The sequence below is a fragment of the Engraulis encrasicolus genome, chromosome 19, assembly GCF_034702125.1.
Source record: "Engraulis encrasicolus isolate BLACKSEA-1 chromosome 19, IST_EnEncr_1.0, whole genome shotgun sequence".
NCBI lineage: Eukaryota > Metazoa > Chordata > Actinopteri > Clupeiformes > Engraulidae > Engraulis > Engraulis encrasicolus.
This window is the reverse complement of record NC_085875.1, coordinates 8,115,553-8,135,018: the sequence shown is the minus strand read 5'-3', so window position 1 is coordinate 8,135,018 and position 19,466 is coordinate 8,115,553. Positions and strand designations below refer to the sequence as shown.

The following is a 19,466-nucleotide window of genomic DNA, read 5'->3' as shown; positions in this document are numbered from 1 at the left end:
ACTAATATTAATTTACAATATATACTAAATAATAATGTACTAAATACTAAATATAACTAATTAAGAGCAGGAACACAGGCCAACGCAGAACCCCTCTGTGCTCCACTCCATCCTCACCATTAGGCGAAGTAGCAGGAGCACAGCACAGCACCACCCCATGTCCTCCTCACCATTAGGCAGACAAACAGGAGTGGGAACAACACAGCTCACCTCCATGCCAGCCTCAAAACTAGGCGGAGGAGCAAGAGTAAGACATGGGGTAGGTTACGAAGAAGAAGGAGAAGTAGGAGGAGGAGGAGGAGAAGAAGGAGAAGAGGAAGAAGAAGATCGCGGCCCTGCCATGGTCCAACGGTAGGGCACTGGGTTACTACACCGTAGGGGTGGGTATTGGCAAAGGGTTCACGATTCGATGCGCATCACGATACACATGCCACGATGCGATTCTATCACGATGCATTGCGATTCATGTACTACTGTGATGCATTGCGATATTTACTTCAGTAAATGTGTAAAATACAGCTTATTTGTCAGTTGCTGTGTAGCTTTCATAGGTCAGTTCATTCTATTTAAGCATGTTATCATCTGGGAGAGAGCTTACATCACAACAGAAATATTACCTACTCTCTACTGAACAAAATCAACCCGTGGCAAATAGAATTTTATTGTTATCAAATAATCAATTGTCATGAATCCATGCAGTATATTGAGAAAATAAGTATCACGATACCTTGTCATGAATCGATGCATTGTATCGTGAAAGTAAGTATTGCGATGCATCGATTCGACGATTATTTTGCACACCCCTACTACACCGGCGACCCCGGTTCGATTCCGGCGAGGGTCATTTGCCAAACCTTCCCCATCTCTCTCTCCCCGCTCATTTCCTCTCCCTCTGTAACTGTCCTGTCACAATAAAAGGCATAACAATGACGATGAAGAGGTACAGGAGAGCACCACAGCAAAGAACAGGAGAGCACTGCACACAGTGCGTCCTCTTCAGGATCCACCCACCACCCACCACAGCATGTCAGCACATCCTTCTCTCTGGACGGCACTCTAGTTCAAATCAAAACAGATTACAAGAAAAACGACAATGGGGAAATAAGAGGGTGTGTGTGTGTGTGTGTGTGTGTGTGGTGTGGGAGGGGGGCAGGGGGTTGTACAGGACTCCTACAATTAGATAGCAAACTGTGATGTTTGGTTTTGTAAAACACAAGTCTTCAAAGCAGCCAGAACTACTCTTGTTTCGGCAACTCATTTCAAAGCTAATCATTTCTGATCAAACACTTTTGGCTACATCACAAGTTTCAACTGTTGTTGCCTCAAAAGTTTACTCGAAAAGATTGTTTTTATATTTGAGACCATTTCATAGAGTTTGATTGCTTTGTGAGTTGAAATGGCTGAAATATCCCAAATCATCGGTAGTGGATCACATTTGGGACACAGAAAAGTGAAGGTGGTCCTCTATGTTTAAAAAGAAAGAAAGAAAAGAAACAGACCCACACACATACACATGGTTTTGGGGGATTTAAACCGTAGCCTACATAATCCCCTCCTCAACTGTCTGGCTGTGACAAAAAAAACACAAGGAGTAAGAAAGGAAGGAACAAAGAGAAAGTGTCCAAAAAGTGGTGTAACTCAATACTGAAAACAACAAAGAAAAGGGGAAGAGCAAAGAGCAGCCAAGTAGAAAAAAAGTCAATCCACCCCCACTGAACAGCCATGTTCCACTCGGTTCCACCGACTTTCCCAGTTTAATGACTCACCTAACTCAACCACAACAACTCCTGAAGTGTCCTGAAGTATGTGTAATTGAACGCTTTCTTTTTCTTCTACTTACTTTGAGCCATAATATCAAACGTTCATTGGCGTCTTCTTTCTCTTCTTTCTCAGCAATTAAACACTTTCTTTTCTTCTTCTTACTTTGAGCCCTAATATCAAACGTTCATTGGCGTCTTCTTTCTCTCAAAACAACAAGCAACAGCCAAACGAGATGGGAAAGGCACCCAACAAAAAAAAAACCCACCAGGCTGTCAAATACTACACCCTGTTAAAGTGTGCTCATGAGCAAATATTTACCCATTCTTCACGATTGACCGTCACATCCCCCAAAATGGGGTTAATTTATTCACATCAGCTATTCCACGACATCATGAGAATCCACCTTTCTCTGGTTGACAACACAGTAAAAAATGCAGTGTAAATTCAACTCTTGGAGAGTACTCTGGGACCAAAAATAATCTAGAAGGTGTTAAATCGACTCTCTAAATGTTGAATGAACAACATTTTATTTATTTTTTTTACTGTGGGTGTGAGTATGCGCAGGGCCGCTGACTGCTTTGGACAGGCCCGGAACAAAATAAACTAAAAACATATAATGCAATGAGGACACAATTCTGGGCCCCCTTTCTCCCTAGGCCCAGGACAACTGTCCCCTTTGTCTCCCCCTGTCGGCTTCCCTGAGCATGAGCATGGGTGCTGCTGCTGCATGCAGGCTGGTCTCCTGGGATCCAATTAAGGAAGAGTTTATATTGTTAACTAGGGTGGCTCCACCACAGAGGATGGCCCTTCTGGGAAATGTTTAAAAATCCCCTGTACTGCTGTGCAGGGGAGTCCGGAATACTTCAACTGTCTTGTCTGCCTCTGTGGGAAACCATCTGATGTTTATTTGGAGCATGGTTGAAAGACGTTTGAGGCAGGGTCCAAAACGCAGACCAAAACATGGGGAGATGGCACGCACCATGACACCGCGACACCCCACCTCCTTTACCCAAACATACACATGCACACATGCAGACACACACACACTCATGAACAGGGAATAGACACATATATGCACTCATGCACACACAGACACAGACACAATATAAACACTAGCCCCTACCCAATCTATCCAACCCAACCCCCCCCTGGACAGCACCACTCCCAGACCAGGCAAAGAGAATTAAGAAGACAAAAACAAGAGTCTCATCTTCTGACGTGCGAGAGGCTAAAAGATCACCCACAGAGCTTCCCCGCTCTGCTTTCCCCTCTGGAGGAAAACACCCCACCCACCCCTCACCCCCAAACACATACTTACTCATACACACACACACGCACACACGTGCACACACACACACACACACACACACACACACACACACACACACACGCACACACGTGCACACACACACACAAACACACACAAACCGCCCTCCGGTCTTTGATGTCCACCATCCAACCCTGTGGGGTCAACGCAACACAAGCTCAAACCATCATTAGAATTAATTGCTGTATGGGTCAGAGAAGAACAAGCCAGGGGACGGAGAAAGTGGGGAATTAACCCCGCCAACGTGCTGCACATAAACAATCAGGGGAGGCCAAGGACAGATAATTGGACCCCTCGCTTATATATATATATGAAGAGTTCAGATGCAAAACCCCCTAACTCCATTTCTGAAGACCTGCACTTCTATATTTTTAGAGAACCCTGTTGTTGGTTTTGTTTACATTCATGTACTTGATCATACATATAAATAGTTATATTACATAAATAAAATAAAAAATATGCCATTTTGATAGCTTTGTATTAAATAAAAATGAATTAAGATTATTTTATGAAAAGGCACTTAGGGGGTTTTGCATCTGAACTCTTCATATATACACCAGCATCCCTACCATCCTCAGCAGTGGAGGACTCCCGGGTTTCTATTGCTTAAGTACAGTAGAAGAGATGCGCTCATACTATTGTCTGATGATTTTTTTTCCCCTCATAGTTTTTAACTGGGTACTGAATCCCACATACACTATAAAGTAGAGATGAATGGAAGAACTCAAGGAAATTGCATTTATGCCCTGTGCAAGGGGGCAGCCCCCAATGGCGCCCGAAAGGGAGCAGTGGGGCAGGACGGTACCCGTTGAGGAGAGCACTAATGACAATCAACTTCTACTGTTAAAACTTTGGAGCCTCATAATGCATTCCACCAGTGGAACACTGTGAAAGTCAGCAGCCGTGGCCTGGTGGTTAAGGAGACGGGCTTTAGATCAGAGCGTTGCAGGTTCGACTCCCACCCTATCTCACTCCATGGTTGAAGTGCCCTTCAGCAAGGCACCTAACCCCATACTGCTCCAGGGACTGTTAGCAAAATACTGTGACTTGGTCTTTGCCATTCTGGTGACCGCAATTGGATAACAGGGGCCGTGTCATGGGTAAGTCATGGGTAAGTGGTTAGGGCACCAGAATTGTAGCCCAAAGGTTGCCAGTTCGACGCCAACCCCGTCAGGTAGGTTGGAGGAGTAATTAACCAGTGCTCTCCTCCATGGTACCGTCCTGCCGCACTGCTCCCTTTCAGGCGCCATTGGGGGCTGCCCCCTTGCACAGGTGAGGCATAAATGCAATATCCTTGTGTGCAGTAGAGTGCTGTGTCACAATGAAAATGGGAGTTGGAGTTTCCTAGTTAGGTTTTCATGTCTAAAGAGTTTAACATGCTCCAAGTATCATCTCAAAAGTTAGCACTGTGTTGTAAGGAATCTGCTGATGTTGCACAACTTTTGGAATCATATTTTTTGGGAGTACCGGTATGTCAAGACGTTTCAAGCACTAGGTAAACAAACCCATGTCCTCATGGCTGAATAAAAGCAGCAAAAAATGGTGCGCAAAAAGGGTACTGACAAGTCAAGGGTAGAGTGGGTGAGCCCAGCATACATGTTGAAAGTTGGCAAGGAATTCTCCTTTACATTCAGTCAGTGTAGACAGAGCTTCCTGGTGCAGTGCCGTTGACAGCCAAGTCAAGGAGCCAACAAGCTTAAACTTTAAACAATGCAACTTTCTTGCTGAGGTAAAGTCCTTTTGGTTTTAAGTGTGACATTGAGGAAGTCCTGTGTGTGTGTGTGTGTGTGTGTGTGTGTGTGTGTGTGTGTGTGTGTGTGTGTGTGTGTGTGTGTGTGTGTGTGTGTGTGTGTCTAAATGTCAAGGGAGGAGGGGATTTGAAAGGCAGCTCATCCGGTGCGTTCTAATTACTCAGGAATTCGGCCAACTGACCCCACCTCAGCTGGTCGAGAGACGGAAGAGAGAGAGAGAGAGAGAGAGAGAGCGAGAGCGAGAGCGAGACAGAGAAAGTAAATGGCAAACACACACACACACACACACACACTACACATAAAACAGAGCCAGCAGCAAGCACCCCTGTGCCACAATCCATGGGCTAATCCTGTCTGTCACTCAAACAGACACATGCAGCATACCCAACGCCGGCCTCTTGGCATCCACGGGATACTAGGCTACACGGCCTCTTGCCCCCACCGCCCTGTCACTCAAAACCGACCAATTATCCTCAACCCTCCCAGCTATGGCTATGGCAGCCGACCCCACCAATGTGCGTAAAAACTTAAGACCAACACTGTCTGTAAAATAAAAGGCAGACACACGTTCAGCTCAAGATGATGGGAGCATGGGACAAGGGAGCATGTCAAGTATATATTTCCCATGTTGTCTGCAGACTGGGGTGCCTACAAAGTAGAAGTGGTAGTACGCTTATTGATGTAATAACAATGCTACTACATAATTGTACACGGTTCACACTAGTATTCTACTGTAGCCTACCTAATGCAGTGGATACACTAGAAGACGTACGAGTACTCTTACTGGGGAGCTTGTCTATGTTCCCACAGCCCATTGGCCCCACAGCCCATTAGTTCCACATCACTAAGACTTTTAACATTATTTTTGGGCCCATTGGTCCCACAGCATATTGCTCCATGTCCCCACATTTCTATGAATTTATTGAAGTTTAGGCCCTATGTTCCAAAGGCACGCTCTCTTAGTTTAGTCGGAAATGTGAGAACATGGAGTTGTACAAAATAGGGTCTATATTTGAATAATTTCTTTAAAATGTGGGAACATGGAGCAGCAGGAATAAGCTGTGGGACCATTGGGCTGTGGGACCAATGGGCTGTGGCAACCTAGCTGACCCCTTTTGCTTTACCGCTTACACTTTTGATTTTCTGTGGGAACACTGACAAGTGTTCAATGTTTCAATGAAGTTATTACGCCTGTGAGATGGCTTCAGATCAATGTTTGTTTACTCTTGCGCTGAGTGCACGTAGCCTAGTTCACCGGTGTTTCCAAGCCACTTATGCACGTCTATAGGCTCGACACTCATTGTGCCTCTAATTATAGAGTCAAAATAGGACAATGCGCAAAAGCTGGTTAACAGAAGTCAAGAGGGCGAGAAGACAACCTTGCGGGGGTCAGGGAAGCTTTGAGCTGTTTAGGAACTAAGTAACCCGCATGGTGTGTGTGTGTGTGTGTGTGTGTTTGTGTGTGTGTGTGTGTGCGCGCGCGCGCGCCCCTCAATGACTCACCAACAGTCAGAGAGATAGAACACGGACGGTCTAATGATTGTTTTATTTCTGCTGTCATTTTTGTATTTCCAAAGCTAAAAGTGAAAAAAGATTATAGCCTACATCAGCTGTTATTAAAGCGACCCAACTGTATTCCAATTACAGATGTTATTCCTTAGGAGGCACGTTTTCTTGCGACAGTGAGGTACAGTAGGCTCTATTCGGAGTTGCACAGCTGATGCCGTGAAGGACAATGCCCAGAGTGGTAACATGCACAGCAGGCTACAGCACTCAAAAGCAGCATTCTTCCACTCATCCACTGCAACAATCACGACTGGCTCAAAAAACGACACTGAGTTAGGCTGCGGTTATGTGGGGTTTATTGCAGCCGATAGAATCACGTCTGCCTGGTAACGGATGCTGCCAGGACGTTGTATCCGGACAATGCAGGGTTATTCGAGTTGATTTAATCATTGCGAATGTGACTGTAAATTATAAATTAGACTAGCAAGCTAGTAAATAGATAGCTGGCTACCAACCAAATCTGTCGCCGAATCTGACAGTCTGCTGCAGCTGGAATCACTGTCTGCCAGGCTACAACAAAACTTACCGGCATCATGACTGCAGGCAACCCAGTTCAAACCGGACGTGGGTTTCTTCAGGAAAGAATCGCCGTTGTTGATCAAAGTTAGCCCTTGATACGTCCACCAGTCTTGGGATTCACCATATACCGTTCGGTCCCGTCCCGTGAACAAGCCAGGGACGAAGTGGGTCAGTCCCGCGCACGTCAGAACATCAGTCCAGAACGCATTTGCGTAAGGCGCTTCCGATATTCGAAGGAGAGTTCACGCGATTATGATGAAAAATACATAGATATAATAACCACTTTGCTGCCCTCGAATATCCAATGACACTCAAATTGTGTTTCAGTGAAGTTTTCCCTAATAAGTTACAGCCAGTTTGGATATAGACAAACGCTTTCCGGCAACACCGACAAGCGCAGCAGAGACGCTTGTCAGAATGACTCTCTGTCATTCAATCCGGTTGTGGGATGGAACTAGACACCCCGCTGGGAAAAGGCAGTCACACAAGCCAAGCAAACGCATTCTCAAAATCCCCAACATATGTTCCAAATTCCTCTTTCTGACAATTTCAACATTAACATTTCAAAAACTTTTCAATGAAATGTATCAACAGTTTTGTGATTTGTTGTTAAGTGCTGTAGTCCAAGTGGGATGTGAACTAAATTCAGTGCAGTAGAAAAAAACTGTAAATAAAGCAAAAGGCCATTCTTTGACAATACTGTCAAACTTTGAATGTCTTCAAATGGAAATGTAAAAATGAACCCATGCTTGCTCACAGAGTTTGAAGAGGCTTTTTCTTCAACCCCATTGACTAGTTTCATTAGCCCAGAAATAAAAATCACTCACACAAATATGCAATCATAGGAAGTTTATTTCAACATTTAAAAATCAAAAAGGTGGGAGCCTTTCCTATTCGGTCGATCAACAATGTCTTGCTTATTTATTTTTCAGCCATCTTTTTTTAAGCTGGTTTCTCAATATAGATATCTGGAATGTTTGTATGCACACTTTCACTAACAGGAAGGATTTTCTTCTTTTAAAAAAAACACTAGCAGGTTGAAACGGACTGCTGCAGGTGGGAGCCGTACACGTGAGGTGATGACCCTTGTGGTGATGTCTTTTTTTTGTGTCTGTGCACACCTAGGCTTAGTGTATGGTACCTCCGTACCTGTTTTACAATTGCAAGAGAAGCACCTAAATGTGAACCACATGTGAAATCGTCTGTGTCAAATAAGGGACATGTGATCACAAATCGTCACAATCACTTTGATCTGCATATAGCATGGGTATGAGGTTACATACTGTACTTAGACACCAAAATTCACATCGTCTGGGGTGGGGAACAGGTCATTTGCACAGATGGGAACTGTTCACTGAAGGCTGGGACGTTTAAACATACACATATACACACCCACACGCACCTGTGTGTGTGTGATCAGTCCCGTCACCCCCTTGTTTTCAATCTGCCGAGACGCCCCTTTGCCCCAAAACTTGACATTAAAAATATCCAATGTGGGCTTCTTCGCACATAGTTACTCATTATGCTGATTAACATGTAATGGAAACTGACCTTCCTTTTTGTGCATGGAGTCTTTTTTAAATATCTCAATCAAGTATTTACTTCAATTCTTTGCCCATATCTGCGATCAATTTTTGATCTGGCTTTACAGTCTACAGTTTTTAACGCTAACATTCTTTTTGTAGCTTTTTTTTTCTTTGCTTGTAGTTTTTTTTTTTCATTTCTTTATCTGAACGATGCTCCTTTTTCACAGAGCAGGTCCTCTATTGAATGCAACAATTTTGACCGTTGGCATCTTTGAAGCGAAGACGCATCTTGGGTTTGTACTTTTCCAGGTAGAGTAGTTGCTTTGAGTTGAAAGCTCCTCGTCTCTTCCTGTAAGAAACAAACAAATAAACAAACCAAGACTGAGAAAATGGGCTGGTTATCTACAATAAAGTAATCCTCCATCTTTGTAACAACACTAACGACGCGATTACAAGACATTAGCAAAATGTGGGGAAAACGTTTAAAAGTTATTAAGACTATCTAATAGTAAATACGCAGCTCTTTCAGCCCTGCATCACTTAACCTTTTTCAGCTCACATTCTCAACTGAATATGTTATTCATTTCAAGAGAAATCTGTTGGTACTGGTTCAGTCCATCTATTAAGCCTTTACTTACCAACTTACCGCTTTATAAAACTCTGATCAAATAACCCATTTTATAAATACGATGATCACATCAAAACTTTCCCCCAGCCGAGACCCATTTACTGGATCTGATCTAATGCACAGGCTTGTTGATGCATCTTTAATGGCTTTCCTCTGACGTGACTGAGTCTTTATGGACGTGCTGGCCCATTCACAACCCCAACCCCCCCATCTCCTCCCTGCCCTGCCCCACCCCACCCCACCCCACCCCACATGAGATGTCAGTGCAAGAGAAGGGGAGAGGAGAGGAGAGGAGAGGAGAGGAGAGGAGATACTTACTCTCGAATAAACGAGACCGCGTCCTCGTACATCATCCCACACTCAATCAGGGCTATGGCCACTAAAACGGGAGCTCTGTGGGGAGAAACAAGTGCTTACAAATCAATTGCACACACCCAGTTAGTCCATAAGCAGAGGACGGCCAGACGCTTAATAAATACTCTGCGCTATTTTAAACAGGAAAATCGATGCTCTTAACTTTTAACTCAATGAAGATAACCATTTCCTTGCTTGTTTGGTCTTTTTTTCTCATCTAAAAGATTATTCACACGCCCTAAAAGCCTTGCTCACTCCTCAATACCTTCCATGGCGCAACATGACAAAAATCTTTACTGCTTTTCAGCATTTTGCCGCCTCAAGGGTAAAACACTCACCTCCCTAATCCTGCAACGCAGTGCACTGCAATGCAGCTGCCCGGTTCCTCTTTGAATTTGCATTTGAGGAGGTTGAGCCAGTCATCAACGACCTGGTCAGGGGGAGACGAACCATCATCGAAAGGCCAGTCCTGGAAGAGCGGAGAAACAGCAAAGACAGGCGAGAAATTATGAGACCTGGGCAAGGTGCTCTTCACAAATTGTACTAAAGAGCAGAAGTGGAAATTCCTCACTTGGAGGAATACTAGATCAGATTATATCATGGACACTGGTTTTACCCCTTGGCAAAGTATAGCAACGTCATGCGATCTGCTGCTGCTGGTATACTTATCTTAGTGGTGTGTGTGTGTGTACAGTCTGCCATCAGGAACAACTTAAAATGCATTGATAAAGAGATTTAGGCTACCTTACAGTGTCCAAGCTGCAAGTGACCTTACAGACTGAAAGCAACAAAATCCGTTCCATTCCATTATTTTCTATTGGACTGACCTAAGTGATCGTGACAAGCTGAGTGAGCGGATCGCATACACAACTTTCTTAAAGCTCTTTTGTCGCAATGTCCTTTTCAAATTTTAAAACACTGCGTCACAGTGACATTAAAGAGGCCCTAGGTAGGGTGACGTCATTTGTGCGGTGTCCGTGGCATGCCTGTCCCAAAATCTACACCGTAATGAAAAAATGCTGTTCAAATAAACTCGCTGCGAGACTGTTTTTCATCCCGGAATGCCAGCAGTTGATACAAATCTGAATACGGTATGTAAAGCAATGTTTTCAAATGATAGTTATGCAAAAGGACTCGATGTTTCAATCCCAAGTTCAGTTCCCAGTTGAGACCTTGCTTGGACCCCACTCAGTGATGTTGCTCTATGCGACACATCGTCAGTTGTGTACCCCAGAATCCTGGGGTGTTTCGGCCATTAATCACAAAACACCCTCATTTGTGGAAGGCCCACCACAGGCTGATCAGACCTGGGTGTGTGTCGCATAGGGACTGAGTGGTCACTTTGTCCCCCATGCCATTTCCTTTCTTCGGAACTACAGCCAGTGACTACTTATCTCGGCTGTGGTCGCAAGCTCTTTGATGGTCCTCCTCTGAGCTTGCCCTCTCACGCCCACCTCTTTCAGGAGTTTTATGGTGGAGTTAGCGACAAACCCCCTACAGCCCACCTCCACTGGACGCACATGCACAGTCCATCCCTGCTCCTCTGCCTGGGTTGCAAGGTCAGAGTATCGCAACCTCTTCCTTTCATATGCCTCATCAATGGCTTCCTCCCAGGGCACCGTGAGTTCGATGATGTAGACACGGCGACAGGAGTTGGACCACAACACCATGTCTGGGCACAAACTTGACACAGCAATGTTGGGCAGAAACACTAGGCTCTTGTCAAGGTCTACCCACATTTGCCAGTCCCTGGTAGTGCCAATGAGGCTTGAAGCTGTGGGAGGGGCTCTGGTTGGATGCCTTTCACCCTCCCTGATGAAGGCTGTTGAGGTTTGGACTTCTGGGTGCATGTTAAGTGGGGCAGCATTTGTGGCAGTTCGCTTCTCCTCTATGGCTGAGGCCAGACATCGCAACACCTGATTGTGGCGCCAGGTGTATCTGCCTTGAGAGAGGGAGGTCTTGCAGCCCACAAGAATGTGCTTCCCACGACACTCCCTCCGACCGTGTTGACAAAAGTTGCATGTGGGGTTTTCTGACAGCGGACCGTGACTAATTAAACTTTTAATCCTACCTGGAGCCCCTTTAACAGTTCATGGAATTGCGGTTAACATACATAGTGTCACAAGGGTAAAATCTATGCATTCCATGTATGGATTCAATCTATAGATTTAAATGACATGAGGCCGATTTTGACACTTTTAAACGATCACATCACTTACAGTTAGGACACCTTTGCGTTTTTTACTGAGTAGGCAATTTTGCCATAAAGCACAGGGTTAAAACAGGCAGATACAGTTGGGTGGTGATGATGATGGTGTAGATAAACTCCTCACTTAAGCTGGGCTAAAACTACACAACTTTGAAATTGTATCAGATTTTGACGTCAGGTTGCACCACAAATATTAAGGGAATCACAATAGTCAGTCTTACCTCCGAGACAATACCCGACATTCTATTTCGAGTCGTAAGTATTAAAACAGTTTGATAGCTGCAGTTTGATTTGCAGTCTGTGACTGTTTGAACAGGCAATATTCCATCTTAGAAAGGAATCCTGGAGGGTAACATTCCACCGATTGTCCTAAGGGGGGTTTTCAGCCGAGAATCGGGCCGATAGTCGTGCAGTTTGAGTCTGCCTTTTTTATTCAACCATCCCAGACCCAGCCATAATGCTTTGTGTTTTTGTCAAATGTTCTAGTGTGACACATGACATGATGGTAGCCCATGTCTGGAGACTCTCGATTCACCAGGTCATGGTGATTATAATGGTATGTCAGTTGTAAATGCATTCTATTGCAGCAGTTGGCAACAATACAAATGCCAGAGAACACTGATGTTTGAAGACCACACTGCTCCAAATGTGGGATTTGGAACCCCGATTTGATTGCCGTTCTATTGCACTTTTTCGAGGAGGAAGCTTGCATTTTGCCGATTTCAGTCCACAAAAGAACGCAGAAGAAGCATATGGGCTTCTTATTTGGAGATTGCAACTTGGCTGCTTTGAAACGAGTGAAATGACTATGCAACTCTCCATTAGAGGGCATGTGACTGTTGTGCCTTGAAAATGAGGTGTGTGTGTGTGCTCCATAGCTGAGAACACTGTGTAATTGTGAAGGGTAAAGCGACTCACCAGAACTTCAATGCCCTCCTTCTCCACTGGTGCTTTGTCATAGGTGGCCTCACACACGCGGACAAGGGTTTGCACCCCGAATGCCTTCAGTTCCTAAAAAAAGGTGATATAACAAAGTGCGCGCGCGCGAGAGAGAGAGAGACAGAGAGAGAGAAGACACCAAGGGAAAGACAGTGTGTGAATGCAAAGCAGGAGCTACTAGTATGATTTACTAAGCATTCAAAACAAACAAACATTAGGGAGCACCGTTATCAACATCTAAAAAGACGCACACTCTTACTCATAGCCAGGGCTCTAAATTAACCTTTTTCATCACTAGTCAAAATAGCTTGTAGATGTTAATCTTACTAGCCAAAGACACATTCACTAATGGGTCAAAGTGGCTAGTAAGTTGGTCTTTTCTACCAGCCAACTGAAATGTATTACTGAAACTGATTTAGAGCCCCGCTCATAGCCCAAATACATTAGTAGTGAGCAAGTATGGTAAACAGACCAAAGCCAAAACGTGTTGTGCATCCAGTCACATCAAATCAACACAAAGCAGCCATGACAAAGAGTTATCATGAGTTTGTACCTCAGTGAATTTGGTGAGCTGGGAGTTTGTTGGATTGTGCGTGATGAGGAACCTCATACACTCATAGGAGATCTCGACGGGAGCCGGACGGTTCATGTTGAATTGCTGGTGGGGGGGCAAAAAAAAACACTTCTGTGCAGACGACTACCTTTAAAAAAAAAACTGATGGAGTGGCTTGTCGTGGTGGTTGGTGGGAGGAAGAGAGGTCAGGTCGGCCTAATGGATATTCTTAAAAAAGAAAAGGCAGTATAAAAAAATAACAAAATGAAAAAATCACCGTTACCCTCAATTCTCTCTTCTTAAAAAAAAAGAAAATGAAAATTTAAATTTAAAAAAGAAGGGGGGGCAGGGAAGGGCGCTCCTTCTGACTTGCAAATTTTTCAAATTACCCCATTCAGAAGGGTGTTTTGATTTTGTTGGCGTTTTGAGAGAATTACAAAAACAACTCAGAAACCAAAACAAAAAAAGTGATGGCTTTCTAATGGCTGGCTTGTCTCAAGCCACCGCATACACTTGAGGCTGTGGGTATTGCAGCCTCTCCGCTGGCGAGCTGTGGACTAGCGGGGCGACACGGCAGTGTTTTCCTCATAGGGCAGGCCACTTTTCTCTTCACTTGTCCACAATGACCAGGTGCTGAGCCTGGCAGAAGTCTCCACTGACACTCACAAACGCCATAAATGTGCAGCCTGTAGCCATGACAACACACACACACAAAGCACAAGAATAAAAAAAACATTACAACAAGAATGTATTGGAGATTGTCTAACAACAGTGTTACTGAGATTTGACAAGGCACACACTGTACTCGAGGTGGTGTTCAAAGTTATAAACCGACTGTACAACACCTAACTGTTGGAAGTACTGGCTGCTGTGTTTGACAACACACCATTGCTATGGCTTCTTTCTCACGAATCTATCCTATGACAAATAAATGTAATGCATAACAAGGTGTGAAAATCCGACTTACTTTCATCAGGTGTAAAGAAAACTCTGTAAGAATTCCGCATTCTATCCACACCATTAGATTCTGTCTCCACTTGGCATCTGCGAGAGAAAATCAACCAAAATGACAACAGTCAAATGTGACGTACAACCAAAACAAAACAGGACAACAGGACACTGAACACAAGCAATGTGTGCGATGCGTAAACATCGACGATATCAATACCTTCACTTATTCGACTCACATTGTAGGATCAAACGGTGAAAATCATTCCTGAACGAGAAATGAATGAGCCTCACGAAATTATTCGCCTACCTTCATTAATACATGGGTTTTCCCACGGTAGACTGCTGGAGAGCGATAAGAACGTTCGAATAAATCTGATTCTTTGAAAAAGGCCTGATTAGCCAGCTACCATAGAACGTACCTGGAATGTTTGTTTGGGTTACCGTGTGAACCAGGAATCATCAACTATAACCTGCATCGGGATCATGTGGGCCCCACATTAATAGGCGCCAGCTGGCTGGCTAACACAGTGTTAGCCTAGATGAGAGGGCCATTTAAACCCTTGTCATCCCAAACATCAACCGGCTAGCTCTAGCAAAACCAAATCTCGGTTCACAATAGTTGTACCCGCTGTGGTATATGCCTATAATAGGTCTTCCGCTGGAATGGGGACACTGCCAACGAGAAACGTGACAGGCAACAAAGAGAGCTGCCTGTGTAGACATTGATTTATCGACAAGTGCTGATAATGATGACTGATTTATGTTAGCCAAAAGCCACTGTGTCCCACTAGCTCGCAAGCTAGCTGGCAGCTAAAACCATCGTGTTGTGAGGACTATTCACCCTGACCTACCTAATGACATTTACTGGGATAGTTCGCTAACATTAGCTGTTTGCTAGCATAGTCTCAAAATGTTTACCCCTGAGACTGACACCAAATGAAGCATGCCAACAGATAGTTGGTTCAAAATGAACATCACACCCGGTCAACAATTGTGTTATCTTTCCTAGCGGAACGCAGGCCGACAAAACAAGTGACATGTAGACATGAGCATCCTAAAGCTTCTTCCCAGCTGGAGCGCTAGCGGGCTAGCTGTGTAAGTCAATGGAATGATGTGGGGAGCCTGTCGATTTTAAAAGTCACCACCTAGAGAAAACCTGCATGCTCCTGTGATGACACTAGTGTCTGGTGAAAATAATCGATGGAAAATAGATGATACTTACGAAGAACAGGCGGTACATGAGAATACCGAGTTAATCCGGTTGAGAACGGATTACTAGCAGTTGCTAGCAAGGTAGCCAGCTACATTATCCGTTTGTTCACCAGCGTGTAGCCAACAAAACCGGGGTTACGAGGGCAGTATACCACGTCACATCATTGGTCAACACTTCAGAGGTTCGACAAAGATGCGTGAAATGGAGAGAAAAAAATAAAACTTTTCATTTTAAACAGGGGTCTATGAGAATTTAAACGAGTTGTACATTTTATTAGGGAAACTAACTCAACTATATAAAATGCAGCGTCCTCTCTACTCTACCTACAGTGCGTGCCCAGGTATTTAAACTGTTGTATCGTGGTGCTGGAGCTCCATCTTATGGTGAAAAGGGGTACAGGTAGCTCTAGCTGCAACTAGTAGTTTTAGTCTAGGCAATGGGTGCAATATAATGGGAGAATCGCTCGGAAGGTGATAAAAGCATGAAACTTGGCACAAATGTTCATTAGGACATGCTTATTAATTTCAGGGGTGGAGCCACTCAGAATTCAGCGTTGCCTAGCAACGGTTGCTAGGTGAAGCATCTTCCTTAGCAACCAGCATCAGAAATACAGTTCCCAGCAATTTTGTGGTGTTATGATGTCTAAATATTGACTCCTTGTCCTAATATTACTTAATATCAGGGGTGGACCCACTCAGAATTTAATGCTGCCTAGCAACCGTTGCTAGGTAAAGCATCTTCCTTAGCAACCAGCATCAGTAATACAGTTCCCAGCAATTTTGTGGTGTTATGATGTCTAAATATTGACTCCTTGCCCTAATATCACTAAATATCAGGGGTGGAGCCACTCAAAATCCAATGTTGCCTAGCAACAGTTGCTAGGTAAAGCATCTTCATTAGCAACTAGCATCAGTAATACAGTTCCCAGCAATTTTGTTGTTATGTCTAAATATTGACTCCTTGCCCTAATATCACTAAAATAATGCATCATAATGCTTTAAATACTGCAATATTATGACCTTTCATAATCAATGAACTTTCCTGAGCAACAAACATCAACTACACAGTTTTTAATCAGTTCTGTGGTGTGATATGTGTATCTCGACTTCGCTATATCAATATTAATACATTAAAAGGTTATATAGCAAATGGGGCATTGTGACTGCTTTGGTGTCATTCTAGAAACTACAAAGCATTGCAATTATGTGAATATTATTGTCACTTAAGTTCTTCTTGAACACATTTGTACTAATGAGGGGCTTTAAGTGTCACTTCAAGTCAGGCCTCTCTTTATTTCACTGCATTTTACATGTGCCTACTGCATACTGATCATTCAGAGCACAAAATTATAACTTTGGACAGAAAGATGCCTGCATGAACAACATCATTTGCCTGTGTTGTGTCAAATGACAAAGTGATTATTGACATGCAGGTACTAATTATAAAATCCTAAATGGATTATGTGTTACAAATCATTTAGACAACTGTAACATCTTTTCAAAATGAATGGAGTCTGTCTAAAATTATATGGTTTAATAGCAGCAGATTATAGTCATGAAATGCAAAGAAATGTTTTTCTCTTTTATTTGTGGATTTATAAAAGTATACTCTAACTCGGACTGACTGAATTTTGCCTTAAAGTCACATTGTCTATTTATTGATGGTGTATGTGGGCCAACTGTAATACACATTTGCAAAGATCTTGCGGGCCTAATGGCTGAAATGGTTCCGTGGGCCAAATTTGGTCCCCTGGCCTGAGTTTCACATCCTTGTATTAACTTAATTCTTACAGTATTTACACTGAACCTTTATGAAATGGAATAGAAGCGCTGTACTGTTTCTCTATCCAAAAACCTACTGACGTACCATTCTATCATTAACCTGATTATTGCAATGTGTACAAAATATACAATTTCACTGCCAAGTGCTTAGACATCGCATTGTTACAGTCATCTTTCTGTGCGAGTTAATGACAGTTCCTGGGGCTCAAACTCTCTTCAGCCATATCTGAAAGTGTGGAAAACACTCCTATTAACCTTATCCTTACTCAACCTTAACGGGCTGAATCTAGACAAAAACAGACAATCTGAGTTTGAATGAGTGCTTAAGCCACTGCTGCCTACACAGTATCAGTTGTGTTGTCTTAGCCTGGGAAATCCTATGTTGCTTTGCACATTCCAGTCTGAAAAGCTTGCATGGCAACTAGATCTTGGGGGCCAATCAGCAAGTGGGGGTGGAAAGATGATGACGTTTATTACAGTGCTTGACAAACGGAAGCTTTCAGTTTGTTTCAATATACAGTAACTGACACAATTAGCTATGGGCTACATATAGACCAAAGAAAATGCTAACACTTAATGATAACAGCAAATAAATGGCCGTTAGCAATCGCAAACCACTCCTCTCTATGAGAAATCAGTAGGTGGTCTACAGACCATATCTAACTTGTGGTATGGTCTGGTGTGAACCAAACAAGCATTGTTTATGGTTATTATCTGAAATGTATGTGTTTTACTGTCAGGAATTTGAAAGTGTAATTCCTAAATGTTGTATGTTGTCAGGCAATTGCCTTTTTCTTTGGATACAGGAATAGCAACTGTAAAATTGTATGAGTGTTTAAACTCTCTTTAATTTAGATGAGCACAATACAAGAACGAGTTAGAATGGCAAGAATAACAAAGAGGAAATTATCTCCGATATTGAAGGTATATCAACTCTTTAACCATTATTGCAGTGATATTAGGACAAGTACTCTAGATTCAGACATCATGACACCACAAAAGTGCTAAGAAACTATCAGTGATGCTGGTTGCCAAGGCAAATGGTTTGCATAGCAACCGTTGCTATGCAACATTGAATTCTGAGTGGCTCCACCCCTGAAACTGATAGGCATGTCCTAATGAACAAGGGCAGACATAATGACACCACAAAAGTGCTAAGAAACTCTATCCGTGATGCTGGTTGCTAAGGGAAATGCTTTGCCTAGCAACCGTTACTATGCAACATTGAATTCTGGGTGGCTCCACCCTTGAAACTGATAACCATGTCCTAATGAAGAAGGACAGACATCATGACACCACAAAAGTGCTAAGAAACTCTATCCGTGATGCTGGTTGCTAAGGAAAATGCTTTGAATAGCAACCGTTGCTATGCAACATTGAATTCTGGGTGGCTCCACCCCTGAAACTGATAAGCATGTCCTAATGAACAAGGACAGACATCATGACACCACAAAAGTGCTAAGAAACTCTATCCGTGATGCTGGTTGCTTAAGAAAATGCTTTGCCTAGCAACCGTTGCTATGCAACATTGAATTCTGGGTGGCTCCACCCCTGGAATTGATAAGCATGTCCTAATGAACACTTGTGCCAAGTTTCATGCTTTTATCACCTTGCGAGCGATTTTTTCACCCATTGCCTAGACTATTTCTGAGAAGCTCGGAGATGTTTGTTTGGAACATCTCTGAGCCTGACCTCCTGCCTTGACCTTTTGAATGCATGTTTGAATGTTAGACGTTAGGAATTAAAATAGTGAATGTTATAAGTGGGACAGAAGGCTAAGTAAATTGAGTGGATAATACAAACAAATCTGATAATTAGGCCCTAGTGTGTTTAGTTACTGTCCGTCATTGTGCTTGCTTGGCTTTATTATGTACAAATGATCCTTCAGTGTGTGTGTGTGTGTGTGTGTTTGTGTTTGTGTGTGTGTGTGTGTGTGTGTGTGTGTGTTTGTGTTTGTGTGTGGCGGCGTGTGTTCGCGTGTTTGTGCGTGTGCGTGCGCACAGGTGATGTGTGCATGTCAGTGTTTGCATGTTTCTGTGAAGCCAATGTTGTGTGTGTCTCCACAGCCTACATGTGAGAGCTTCCACTTCCTTCACCACACCAGGAAGTTGAGGAAACCCCCACCCCACCCCTTGCATTTCCAATCCCCTTCACTCTACAACCCAAGGTAACCCAACGCCTAATGAATAAAAGATGCCTCCCACACCTTTACGTCCCATCCATCTAGGATGACATACCTCATACATACCTCACCTCCAGACACCGCTGAGCACACACCTGGGCATGGCTTTTGTGTGGACACACCCAGCAGCAACCGTGTGTTTTTCCAGAGGTGGGGAAACCTGGGGCCTAGAGCTGGTTTGGTGAGATTTTTTTCAAGGCAGGGCG

The 19,466-nt window shown here is 43.6% G+C and overlaps 2 protein-coding genes across 4 annotated transcripts in view; both read right to left on the bottom strand.

Moving 5' to 3' along the window:
* The window catches only part of ppp1r13ba (protein phosphatase 1, regulatory subunit 13Ba), a 119,630-nt gene extending 112,285 nt beyond the window's left edge, over positions 1 to 7,345 (bottom strand). Inside the window, exon 1 of the mRNA XM_063183595.1 lies at positions 6,932 to 7,345. Coding sequence (XP_063039665.1) covers positions 6,932 to 6,940 — 9 coding nt within the window. The 5' untranslated portion in view covers positions 6,941 to 7,345. The remainder of the gene's footprint in view (positions 1 to 6,931) is intronic.
* A 413-nt stretch (positions 7,346 to 7,758) lies between these two features.
* ptp4a2a (protein tyrosine phosphatase 4A2a) lies at positions 7,759 to 15,433 on the bottom strand. Of its 3 annotated transcripts, none has more exons than XM_063183586.1 (7): positions 15,307 to 15,433; positions 14,101 to 14,177; positions 13,134 to 13,819; positions 12,560 to 12,652; positions 9,771 to 9,901; positions 9,397 to 9,471; positions 7,759 to 8,799 (listed from the first exon to the last, which is right to left on the bottom strand). In XM_063183586.1, exons 3-7 carry the CDS (start codon positions 13,227 to 13,229, stop codon positions 8,688 to 8,690), a joined length of 507 nt encoding a protein of 168 aa, XP_063039656.1. In that variant the 5' UTR covers positions 13,230 to 13,819; positions 14,101 to 14,177; positions 15,307 to 15,433; the 3' UTR covers positions 7,759 to 8,687. The 3 variants fall into 3 exon arrangements, with proteins under 3 accessions (XP_063039656.1, XP_063039657.1, XP_063039658.1); XM_063183587.1 differs by lacking the exon at positions 15,307 to 15,433 and adding an exon at positions 14,392 to 14,469; XM_063183588.1 differs by lacking the exon at positions 15,307 to 15,433 and adding an exon at positions 14,302 to 14,430.
* Positions 15,434 to 19,466: the final 4,033 nt, after the last annotated feature.

Bases quoted from the DNA above. Each gene is read 5' to 3' on its own strand.
- ptp4a2a (XM_063183586.1), bottom strand. From the start codon at position 13,229: ATGAACCGTCCGGCTCCCGTCGAGATCTCCTATGAGTGTATGAGGTTC. The intron at 9,472-9,770 runs GTGAGTGTTTTA...TTCTCCCCACAG, and splicing joins TGCGTTGCAGGATTAGGGAG to AGCTCCCGTTTTAGTGGCCA. The intron at 8,800-9,396 runs GTAAGTATCTCC...TGTTTCTTACAG, and splicing joins GCGGTCTCGTTTATTCGAGA to GAAGAGACGAGGAGCTTTCA.